Genomic DNA, 12,733 nt, shown 5'->3' with positions numbered 1-12,733 from the left:
CCACTATTTCTAACCCGCTGGACTCTTAGGGCCCATAGCGCCATCTTCTAACATCAGGGATACAGATGGGCTCCACTCAGGTTCCCCCTCACTGCCGCACAGACTAAAAACTCTATCCAAGTCCTAAACTCTCCAGATAGGGCTTCCCTCTTTTATTTTTTTCCTATTAGGTATCATTGTCCTTCTCTGCCTGATGCTTAGTTGCTAAAAGAAGTTTTGTGTGTCTCGTTTGTTTTTTTTAGTTGTTTAAGGCTAGAATTAATGGTTATACTGAATTTTAACAATCTTCTTACTGTTTTTTCCTACTGTAACATTTAGCATTTTTTCATTTTACCATACTTATCTAAAGTGTAAGAGAATATTTAAACTAGTTCCCTATTCGTTTTTATTTGTTTGACTGACATAACATGCAAGAACTTTTTTTGAAACAAAAGCCTAGAATGTCGTTCTTGTTGCCATCCATGATAGCGCATTGCTGGCCCTGGTTACAATAAATTTTATTCCAACAATTATTTTGTGTCCAACACATTCTTTGTGATTTTTCAAGTAATTACCCTTTTTTCCCTGTCTTCCTTCCCCTTTGGTTAAAGTTGAAGTATAGTTGATTTATAATGTTGTGTTAGTTTCTGTTGTACAGCAAAGGAATTCAGTTATATATATTTTCAAATGCTTTTCCATTGTAGGCTGTTACAAGATACTGAATATAGTTCCCTGTGCTATGTACTAGGTCCTTGTTATTTATCTGTTTTATGTGTGGTAGTGTGTATCCGTTGATCCCAAACTCCTGATTTATCCCTCTCTTTCCTTTTCCCCTTTGGTAACCGTAAGTTTGTTTTCTGTGACTGTGAGTCTGTTTCTCTTTCGTAAATAAGTCAGTTTGTATCATTTTTTAGATTCCACATAGAAGTGATATCATGATATTTGACTTTTTCTGCCTGACTTACTTCACTGAATAGGGTAATGTGTAGGTCTGTCCTTGTTCCTACAAATGGCATTATTTCATTCTTTTTTATGGCTGAGCAATATTCCACTTTGTAATAATTAGTCCTTCTTAATAGCATTTTTTCTTTAAAGAAAAATTACTTTAACTTCTTGAATTTTTACTTGAGTCTAGCCATGCCAGACAACTCATTTAAATCATGATAATATGGGAAATAGATTGACTCATAGATATATATGTTATATTTCCTTATTCACCCCCTTAGTTTCAGTTTTTTTGTTCTATTTATCATTCCTTTTTAGAGAATTTGAATCAGCAGGGTTCTATCTCAAGTTCTCCAGTACAAAAATATGGTTTAGAGGTGTGAATGTACTTGTGTGTGTATAGATGGACAAATGGGGTATATCACATATAAATATATATTTCCCACATAAAAGCACTTAAAAATGTGTGTGTGTGTGTGTATATATTTGTGTGTCCTATTACTTTTATTCTAGTGTCCTGTGAAGTTGACTGTAATATAGTTGATTGCTTTGACATGTATTCTTTGACTACAGTTCAGTTATTAAACTACCTATCCTAAATAAACTTAATTTTTTTAAATGAACTCTGACTAGTAGATTACAAGGTAAATGCTTTGTGTCCAGTTCTATTGGCTGTTTTGAGAATTCAAGTCCTGACTTTCAAGGTTTATTATTTTTCATATACGTATTTGTTCAAATATGAAAGTTTTAAAAATGCTATTTGTTCAACTAGTATTTACTTCTTCTCAACCATTTGATATTTTTAAGATGACCAAGTCAAATGAGTAGTAGAAGTTGATTTTTTATTGGCTTATTCATTTTAAAACGAGAAATTGGGTTCTTAGAGGACTATATGTTAATAGAGCCAATAAAATTTAGAACATAGCCTAAAAATAAAAATCTAAAAGCGTTCATTTAACTGTCCTAAAAAAATGATTTGACTCAATTTGCAGGAAATAAGCTAAATTAATGAAATGTACATTTAATATATGATGGCCTGTGTGAACTAGGGTATAAGCTTATATTAAATAGGACACAAATAAATGTTACATGAGCCTGTGCAGTTACTACACTGTATCGGGAATTGGATTTTTACCTTTCTAGAAATCTAAAGAAAGAGGAAAAGCTCATAGGTGATACAGTTTTCCCTCTTTGAAAAGAGAAAAGCAGTAATTTTTTCTAGGAAGCGTAATTTTTAGTACTGAAAAATTTAGTTCTGAAAGAAACATCTCATGGAGGAAAACATTGGTTCGTGTTCTCAGAAGCATTCATACAACACGTACAACAACGAATCTTAAAACTTTTCTTACGACTTTTAATCAGAATATCGTAACTTAATGAAAACACTTCTGCAGAATGTTATAAATGAAATGCATATCTGAATCCTTCTGATAAAAACTAGATAACCTGGTTGCTCTTTAAATCTTTCTTCATAAATATCATTCCTCTTACTTAGACACTTCATAGACGGTTTGAATTCTGGCAAGAATATGAAGTATACATAAAAAATATTTATGCTTCTGTTTAGTTGCAATTACCTGTAAAATATTGCTTTTATTAATATTGTTTAGTATTTTATTTATATACGCTATATACTAACTTTGTGTTTAAAACATGTCTTAAACGTGTCTTAATTTAAACAACTTTTTTTTTTTCATTCTTCATACAGGTTTGATAACCCAGCTGCTGTAAGCCCAACTCCTACAAGGCAGCTAACTTTTAACTACCTCCTTCCTGTGAATGCTTGGCTTCTGTTAAATCCTTCAGAGCTCTGCTGTGATTGGACAATGGGAACAATACCACTTATAGAGTCATTTCTAGATGTTCGAAATCTTGCCACATTTATTTTTTTTTGCTTTTTGGGGGCTTTAGGAGTATTCAGTCTCAGATACTCTGGTGATTCCTCCAAGACTGTTTTAATGGTAAGAAAGGTTCTTAAGTTTTCAGATGCTATTATGTTCAGTTTATTAATTAAGAGCCACAAAAGCACCTTTGAAGAGCTACTGTCTTTGTTTATATCATGCTAATTTATGAACTTGTTTTATGAATAATTTATAAATTGTGTCAGAATTTGATTAATGCTGCACATTCAGCATATAAAACAACATATAAAACAGTGATTATGAATTTCCCTAATTTAGTAGAAACTCTAAATTCTGAAATCATGAAGCATGTTTCTTTTTTATATTTCTTATGTTTACCCACCGAGATTGTATACTATTTAAAGAAATGAATCATACTATACTTCCTTGTTTTCTTGGTACAGAGGAGAGTGTCATGTAAGATAAGCAGCTTTAACATATATAACTCTTCATTTTTTATTAGCAAGATTTTCATTACTCCCTGATATATTTTTTACCGTATTCAGAGAACTCCGACTATTTGAACTCTTTTTTTTGTTTTTTCTGAGATCTGTTTCTTTGTAATTTTCTTAACTCTGCCCTCACTTCTTACTCATAATAATTCTTTTGCCACTTACTTAAAATTATTAAAGAAAATGACAACCTTTAACATTTCTTGAGCATTTACTCTATGCCAGAAAGTGGTTTGAATTCTTTGCAAGTATATTATTTCTGGCTCCACTAGGTGTCATTTATTAATTCAATAAAAATTTGAAGTACAAGGTCTCCGATTTCAGAGAACTTGTATTCTAGAGAAATTTGCAAGAATATAGGGTTTGAAGAAAGATCATATTTACTCTTGTCTTTGGACCTGTTGAGTTTGAGGTGCCTTTTTCTCATAAAGATGTTAAATATCACTTTCTGCCTGGAGTTCAGTGTGATGCCTGAACTACACATAACAGTTTGATTAATTGCCATAGAGAAATTTGATAATTACCATAGAGATAGTAATTGAAACCAGGATGTGGTTAAGAAGGCCTATGAAGAGATTATAGGGTCAGCTTTTCTCATTGGGCTTTTATCACTTGTAGAGACGGCAACTAGCTAGCACCGTTCTAGATGCATAGAAGTTAATTTATACACATAATGAATACCTTATTAGCATATTGGGTCTTAATTTTCCCTCAGTAAATAGTTGAAGGGGCTGAATGGAATGAAAGAGAAGCCTACATCTAGGTCTTGAAAAACTCCCATGTTTAGATGTTATGTAGCAGAAAATGAACCTAAACGGGAGATAGAACAAATGGACAGAAAGGTGGGAAAGTGTCTCGAGAAAAATAGAATAATTAACAGTAATAGCTGCTATCAAGAAGAAAAGTGAGATCAGTTGGATTTGACCTCTTTTAGATGTTTTGGTTACTTAAATGCAATTTATTTCTGTAGAGTGATTTGAATAGGAGATGAGGAAGTGTGAAGATTGCTACTATAGGTAACCCGTAGGAGTGACTTAACTTTGAATATTTCAAAGGATGAGACAGGCTTGCATTTCCCAACTAAGAGAAGATAGCCAGTCAGCATTGGCTTCAGGAATAACAAACTGCTGATCTTATGTAGGGCTGGGGGAAAGCACAAATCTGCAATTGATGAACTTTCAGAGGCTGGAGTTGGTTAATGTTGAGGGAAGACTGTTGCTGGTTGGCCTTTAGAATCACTTCCAGCACAGTACTCAGTTGGCTGATTTTTAGATGCAAAGAGATCACTAATGGGTAGGCTTGCAGAAACATCCTCATTGAGTTGAAGTGTTGACTAAGTAAATGGAGTTAATAGCCAACTACCTGTTACCATGTCTCTAAAAATCATTTCTTAAGAGTATGGAAGCCTGATTTATGCTTAAGAGACATAATGAATAGGTAAGATAGCTTAAAGATGTGTTGTCTAAGAAGATTTTTTATGGTTAAAGAGGCAAGAGATGTAATGTAGGTAGGAAGTTGATGAGGAAGTGATTAAGTAAATAAGGAGTGATTGATGGTAAGATCTGAGAAAAGCACAGAGGTGTAAAGTTTGTTTGGCCTGAGCTGGATGGAGACACTTCTTAAGTTTCAGGAAGGATGGAGCTGAAGGTGAATGTAGATGTTGATAGGTTTAGTAGTGGAGAATTGAAGAAATTCTTGTTTTACAGCTTCAGTTTTCTCTAGTTTTGAAGTGTACTTGCCTCCTGAAGGTGACATGGGTCAAAATTTGAGAGAAGCAATCACGAGTCAAAATAGTCTAAGAGAGTGGGAGTGAGCCTACTAAAGAAACCTAAGAGGAATTCCCATCGTGGCTCAGTGATTAATGAATCCCACTAGGAACCCTGAGGTTCCGGGTTCGATTTTGATCCCTGGCCTTACTCAGTGGGTTAAGGATCCGGTGTTGCCGTGAGCGGTGTTGCCGTGTTGCTGTGGCTCTGGCCTAGGCTGGTGGCTACAGCTCAGGTTGGACCCCTAGCCTGGGAACCTCCATATGCCATGGGTGCGGCCCTAGGAAAAAAAGACAAGAAGACCAAAAAGAAAAGAAAAGAAACCTAAGAATCCTGAGCAGTCTTAAGTTGATGTTCATGAATTTATGATGATATTAATCTGCTTTGCTTTGGGACTTTCTCTAGTAGTGCCTTGCTTCTCACATAAATAAAGGCAAAATATATCCAAAGCTGAGGTGCTACTGAAAGAAAGGCAAAAAAGGAGAATTGGGTAAATGGAAAGTTTTGGCAAATAAAATAATGACTTGTGTAGCCATAGGCTGAATAAAAAATAGAAGATAGTGCTGATGAAATAAACAGGTTTACATAAATTATATTTTATATGTATAAAAAAGGAGAAGCTGTGACCTAAGGTATAGCTGCTTTAAGTACAGTCCTAAACATACTTTCTTATTGTTATTTTTTTAATTGAAGTATAATTAATTTACAAAGTGTTGGTTTCATAGAAAACTTAAGGTTACTAAAGGGGAAAAGGAGGGAAGGATGAGATAATTAGGAGTATTAGGATTAACATATAATAACTACTGTACATCAAATAAATAGCAAGGATTTATTGTACAGCCCAGGAAAGTATACTCACATTTTATAGTAACCTATAATGGAAAATAATCCAAAAATGTTATAGTTATGTATACAACTATATATATACTACTTCTTGATGGCGATGTTTTCTGAAAATTTCTAGAAGAGATAAATAGATCAAAGGTGTACCTCCCAAGTACCAGATGCCATGTTAAGCACTTATGTAGTAAGATGTGGTATGTATCACAGCAATGTCAGTAGTTACTAATCCCTGGTTTATTTATAAAGAAATGGAGTCACAAGGTGATTTGAGTAGTTTGCCTTAGGTTATACAGGAGGAAATGAAATAGATTCACCTCTAAACTCTGTACTCTTTCCACAAGCATCCTTCCTTTTTTTTTTTTTTTTTTTCTTTTAGGGCCACTCCCACAACATATGGAAGCTCCTAGGCTAGGAGTTGAATCGGAGCCACAACTGCCAGCCTACGCCACAGCCATAGCAAGGCGAGATCCGAGCAGCATCTGCAACCCTACACCACAGCTCACAGCAACACCAGATCCCCAACCCACTGAGCAAGCCCAGGGATCAAACCCACATCCTCATGGATACTAGTCGGATTCGTTTCCACTGCACCACAACGAGAACTCCCATCCTTCCTTTTAAAGAGAGTTTACATCAGCGTGAAAGGACTTTTATGTTAGTCATAGTTAATTTGGTTTCTCTATGTTAATAGAGCACATATTAGAACTTCTGAGTAAGTTAATCATTGAGCCATTTCTTATTCAAGAACCAATAGATTTTTTGAGTGATGGCTTTTCTTTTTTGTGTAGCTTATGCATCAGTCCATGATGCATCTTTGAATGAATGTAACACCTCTAATGATTTCAGATGAAATTGCCTTAGGGCATCCATGAATTAATAGGAAATTTTTTTAGAAAGGATCATATCCCTGGGAACAAATCTCTGTTTTACTTCTAGATGGTTATTTTTATCCAGCATTTCTGGGAAGTAAAAGTGAATTACACACCTTTTTTTTTATGATTTTTATTTTTTTCTATCATAGCTGTTTTACAGTCTGTCAGTTTTCTACTATACAGCAAGGTGACCCAGTGAATTACACACTCATAATGTTTTACCCTTTCACTTAAAAAGAAAACACTGAAATTGCAGATAAATAAATTGATACTGGGCAGTTTGATGGCAGTGCTTTTCTTCAGATTCAGTCTTGCCTCATTACAAGTTACTAATTTGTGATTCATGGAGAAAGTATTCTTTTCAATGTATTTACTTTTTTTTTTTTTCTGTCTTTTTAGGGCTGCACCTGTGGCATATGGAGGTTTCCAGAGATCAAATCAGGGCTACAGCTGCCAGCCTATGCCACAGCCACAGAAACATGGTAACCAAGCTGTGTCTGTGACCTACACCACAGCTCACGGCAACGCCAGCTCCTTAACCCACTGAGCAAGGCTGGGGATCAAACCCATGTCCTCACGGATACCAGTAGGGTTTGTTAACCACTGAGCCACGACGGGAAAGCCAGTATTTACATTTCTGCATCTGTATTTCACCAATAAAGCATAATGAAGAAAAGTCATTCTTTCCTCTCAAACTGTTAAAAAATTCAAACTTCCAAAGCTGAACTTCTGAAGCTTATTTTTTCCACTGGGTACTGTAAAGCAAATCAGGGTAACAGAATATGGAAGCAGATGTCCATAGAACAGATGTCCTGATGACAACCAACTTATTTCCTTCCGTAAAGTATTTGTGTGCTAGTTATTTGTGTCTTGTCTTTTGTACTTGCTTTGTAATCTGGAAACCACATGCCATCACATTTTCAAAATGGTAAAAAAAAAAATCTAAACATTTTGTGATGGTTATTTCTAACACAGTGTACAGTGTTAGAATTTTAGAAATTTTATAGAATAAAAGACTGTTGATTTAAAGGGACTGCTTTTATTTTTATCCATGTACTTAGTTGCTGCTAAATGTATGTGACCCATGCAGAGTAATGCCGAGGTATCGAAGCAGTCTGCTGCTTTGTCTGAAAGATACCTTATCAATTTCCAGTGTGATGTAGTGCTTATATATAGTAGTAAAATTACAAACTGTCATATTTGGCTATTTTATTAACCCACCATTTGTAGTTTGTTTTCTTGAAACTCGCTAATGTATTTTCCTGCCAGTTTATTTTTGCCACATGCAAGGTAGATACATGTGTAAGCTGCTAACACACATCCTCATGTGTGTTCTTACCATCCCTAAGTGTCCTTCTTTGTTTCAGTCACTGTTTTTACAGTGTTATATAAAATGGTCTACCAGTACATCATCTAAATTAAATGATGAAATATTTGGATTTGATTATTGTTGTCCATATATTTTTAATTAAAAAACTTTGTTTTGTTTTTTTTTTCTTTGTAGGCACTTTGTTTAATGGCGTTACCATTTATTCCTGCATCAAACCTTTTTTTTCCCGTTGGATTTGTTGTTGCTGAGAGAGTTTTGTATGTTCCTAGCATGGGGTTCTGTATTTTGGTAGCCCATGGATGGCAGAAAATATCTAACAAAAGGTGAATTAAAATGTTAGTGCCTTTAATGCTTACTAGCTACAGAAGTAAATGTGATACATTGAAGTATTTAAAATGTTTACTCAGTTTTTACAAGTCATATTTTTCTACCTTTTTGTTTTTCATGTTGTTATTTTCCTCATTTGTCTGCAATTCAGATCAGGAAAGACAGCCCCATAGGTCCTACTCCATCCTATGTTCTTCCTCATATTTATATAATTTTATTTTATGGCCTGAAACCTATCAAACTTTCAGTCAGATCCAAATGCAAAAAAAGAATATTATGGAGACTAAAGTTTCAAATGATCGTTGCTTCTTCCATATGCAGCAACCCAAGATACAGTCTTTTAGTGAGTCATATTGGGCTAATATATGTAAAAAGCATCTAGAAGGCAATCTAATTTCTTGCCTCGTCCTAATCACCATGTCCTAGTTGCCTTAAACTAACAGTTAAGGAACAGAATAGCCACACACTATAAATGCCAGAGATGGTCACTCTCTCAGTTACCCTTCAACCCACAGATTTCTGACTTACTCCTATGTCACTCTGCTAACATAGAACAGATGACCTCTGTAGCTAAAGCCAGTCCGTGCTTTTATTTGGTTTATTTCTCTGACATCGGTAAAAAGTCTCTGTCCCGATTCTCTTACACCTTTTATTCGCTTCTCCTCAGTCTCTTCTCAGGTTCTTCCAGTTGTACCCCCCCTTTGAGTATTTTTTTAATTTCTCAGTTTTACTGACAGCCATTTTTCTCGCATTGCGTGGTGTCGGTCATTCATGTCTGCGGTTTTCATTGCCGTCTACCGAAGCACTTCTCGTAGCTTCTATCCATATTTCCAGTTCTGATCACTACCAGTTATTTAGTGCCTGTCATGTGCCAGCGCCATGATTTGTTTTCTTATTTAATCCTGATACTCCTTAACTCCACTTTACACATTTGAAAATGGAATTACACAAGACCCCACAGCTAGTAAACAGCACAGTCCTGATTCAGATTTACATCTGATCCATGCAGTCTTAGCCTGGTTAAGTGGATCTATCAAAATGAAAGAAACTGAAGAGTTCCTGGGGCAAAAAGCACTCAAAGGACATAATACTAAATAAGATCATAGGGATTATTGAAATAACTGTCTTTTTGTAAATAAGAAATTGAGTCCCAAGTAATTAGCCTAAAGCTGTGTATGTAATATGCATTTTATAAAAAAGTTAATTTTACTCTGACTTTTAATGAATAATTCTAGCTTTAAAATGTAAAATTCAAGAATATCATGATTTCTTGTAGGTATTGTAACAATGTTTTTAAATATAACTGGTGATAAGATTGATCCTTTGTAAACACCAGTAAGAATATTCAAGTTGTAGGGAATGGTACAAAAGGATTCTAAATCCAAAAAGTCACATTTAAAAATTGGTTTTATCAAGAATTCCCATGTAGCCTAGCAGTTAAGGATTCAGTGTTGTCATTGCTGTGGCTTGGGTTCAGTCTCAGGCTCAGGAACTTTTGCATGCCAGGGGCAAGGCCAAAAAATAAATTAGTTTTATCAGTTTTTGATCATTAAATCTAAACAAAACTTTCGAAATGCAAATATTGAAATATTTAGTGTAATTGAAGATTGAAGTGTTAAGGTAGTGTTCGTGATATTTAGTTTTTGGTGTTGTTCCGTCTCAGGTCGGATGACTGTTATCCTAATCTTTAGAATAAATTCAGACACGGTATTTGGAGATATTTAACATAGTTCTTACCTCTGTTTTGGTAATGTAGACAAATTTTTTTGTTCTGCTTTTTTTTCTTAAACAGTATATTAAAAAAGTTATCCTGGGTTTGTCTGTCTATGGTGATATTCACTCATGCCTTAAAAACACTGCACAGAAATTGGGACTGGGAGTCTGAATATACATTGTTTATGTCAGCCTTGAAGGTAAAGTATTCCTCAGACTGTGTCATCAATATTTCTGTTGATGTCTGTTCAGCCATGTCAGTTACACTGTTTTGACTTGACTTTTAATGAGACTTCACCAAGAGATTAATAAAAATAGTTTGTTCTTCATGTGGTGTATACCATAATCAGAGCTCTGAATAGTACTTAGCTATATGTCTAGAGCATATGTGAATCATTCCCCAAATGCAATACAGTTAATAATAAGCTCAAATGATAAAATGTTTAAAGAAGAATACTTTGTTTCATTGGTCACTAAGGAGTACTTTTTTTTTTTTTTTTAACCTTTTAACATCTCTGAAGTCAGAATAAATCTTACAGTGAAGGGCAACTTATAATTTATTAGTGACCTTTTTCTTAATGCTATATAAAATAATGGTGAGTCTAAGAATTGATGGCATCTTAGATTCAATTCAGTGAAATAAAATACATGGCGACAAATGGACCCTTACCATGTAGAAGGTAACCAATGTTTATAATACTATAGGAAAGGTAAGATCTGGCAGAAAGGAGAGATTTAGCATTTCTATAGAATGGACAACATAATGAGAATAAGTTCTTTTTAAAAATCATAAGGTTTGTTTTCAGTGAAAGTTATAAGCAATGCTTGTTTGGGTTTGTTTGTTTGTTTGTTTGTTTTTTCAGGTGCTTTCTCTCTGCAAAGTCTCTAAATTCTTAACTTCCTTTTGGCTGTGTGTGTGCTCAAGGATTACCATTACCATAATAGACTACATAAGTAGCTTAATGCCAAGCCTAAAAATAATCAGTGCAATGTTTAAACATTTCTTCTTTCTCAAAAGAATATAAATAGCAGAGCAGGAGTTTTCAAACAGCACTGTGCTTTGATGAAATAAAATTTTCAGTAAAATTTTAATATATAAAGAGATAAACAGTGGTTTTAGTATGTTGATGTTGAAAAGAAAGAGTAAATTTCGTAGAGCAGTGTCCATCCACTCCTTCCTCATCTCTCTGGAACACTCCGTTCCTAGCAGCCTACATAAGTGATTACCACAGTGTGTTAGCAATCCCTCACCTCCTATAGCTACAGTGTTTTTTCTTGCCATGAGAACTTTTAAGATCTCTCTTAGCAACTTTCAACTCTGCAGTAAAGTTTTATTAACTCCAATCCCCTGCTGTACATTACATCCCTAGACCAAACTAGAAGTTTGTACCTATGGACTACTTTCATCCATACGTGGACATTTTTGTGAAATACTCCATTCCTTCCTTATAGTATGCCAAACAAAATCTGGTTTACTTAGACTCGTATGTGTAAAATTTAACTAATTTCTATCTGTACTTCTGTACTTAAGGTAAATAAAAATAATGCCAAATTATGGAATAATGTGGGTCACGCTCTGGAAAATGAAAAGAACTTTGAGAGAGCTTTGAAATACTTCTTACAGGCTACCCATGTTCAACCAGGTGAGCATTATTAATTAATAAAGATATTGTAAAAGTTTATTTTCTTTTTTAACCACAGGATTGTTGGATGAGCGATTTTGGTGGACCGAGGCAAAAGCCGGATAGGAGTGAGTTTAGGAGAGTGGGAGAAGAATAATTGAAGACTCCTGGTGTTATAGACTCTTTTAAAGGGTGTTGATAAGTGGTGGTGCTGAGTCTGGGGTCAAGAGAGGGTATTAGGATGACGGGGTTTGGGGGTTTTAAGATGAGGGGAACAAAGTGTGTGTGCAGCTAAGCCATTGCAGCTGGGAAGAGAAATAATTCAAGGTGGGGACATGAAGTACTGGATCAGTGTCCTTGAAGAGATGAGAAGAGAGAAATGGGGTCGGGTGCTCAGGGTGAGGACGACCGTCAGCCGTTGAATCAGTAATTAACCTGTGGTGACAAGGAGGGCAGAATATAGAGACGTGGATATGGGCAGGTAAGTAGTAGATGGATAGCTTCTGGAAAATGTTCTGTTAGCTTCTGTACTCTCAGTGACAGAAAGCAGAGTCAACAGTAGAGAGTGAGGAAAGGAATGCAAGTGCTAGCGGTCTAAGACCGGGAGAGGATCTGAAGTAGTCACCTAGGACATTGCTTTGCAGATTTTAATGTGCCTGTGAATTAGGTGCAGATTTTCCAGTGCATGTTCTAATATACGGAGATTTAGAATAAGGCCTGAAGTTCTGTGTTTCTAATAAGTTCCATGATACGTAGCACATGAATCATGTATTGAAAAACAAAGATCTAGGAAAGTGCATAAACTAAGAAAATACGGTATGATTACCAAGCAGCTCTAACACCCCTCTTGAAGTTAGCACTATTTAATTAAAATGAAACCAGTTGGTGTGGTTTTGTGTCTTTCTCCCCACTTCGTTACCGCTGCAGCGGTACAGGCATGGAGAATGTGGTTAAACAGGATTAGGATGTTGTCAGGTGTGTCA

The 12,733-nt window shown here is 35.2% G+C and overlaps 1 protein-coding gene across 2 annotated transcripts in view; it reads left to right on the top strand.

Annotated features, from left to right (window-relative positions):
- TMTC3 (transmembrane O-mannosyltransferase targeting cadherins 3) overlaps positions 1 to 12,733 on the top strand; it is a 54,601-nt gene that overhangs the window by 26,775 nt on the left and 15,093 nt on the right. For both annotated transcript variants that reach the window (XM_047788327.1, XM_047788326.1), the window contains exons 7-10: positions 2,633 to 2,885; positions 8,263 to 8,411; positions 10,208 to 10,328; positions 11,660 to 11,771. In XM_047788327.1, the coding sequence (XP_047644283.1) occupies positions 2,633 to 2,885; positions 8,263 to 8,411; positions 10,208 to 10,328; positions 11,660 to 11,771 (635 nt within the window). The remainder of the gene's footprint in view (positions 1 to 2,632; positions 2,886 to 8,262; positions 8,412 to 10,207; positions 10,329 to 11,659; positions 11,772 to 12,733) is intronic.

This window comes from Phacochoerus africanus, chromosome 7 (genome assembly GCF_016906955.1).
Source record: "Phacochoerus africanus isolate WHEZ1 chromosome 7, ROS_Pafr_v1, whole genome shotgun sequence".
Lineage (NCBI taxonomy): Eukaryota > Metazoa > Chordata > Mammalia > Artiodactyla > Suidae > Phacochoerus > Phacochoerus africanus.
The sequence above is the reverse complement of the archived record's forward strand: the minus strand, read 5'-3'. Positions and strand labels throughout refer to the sequence as shown.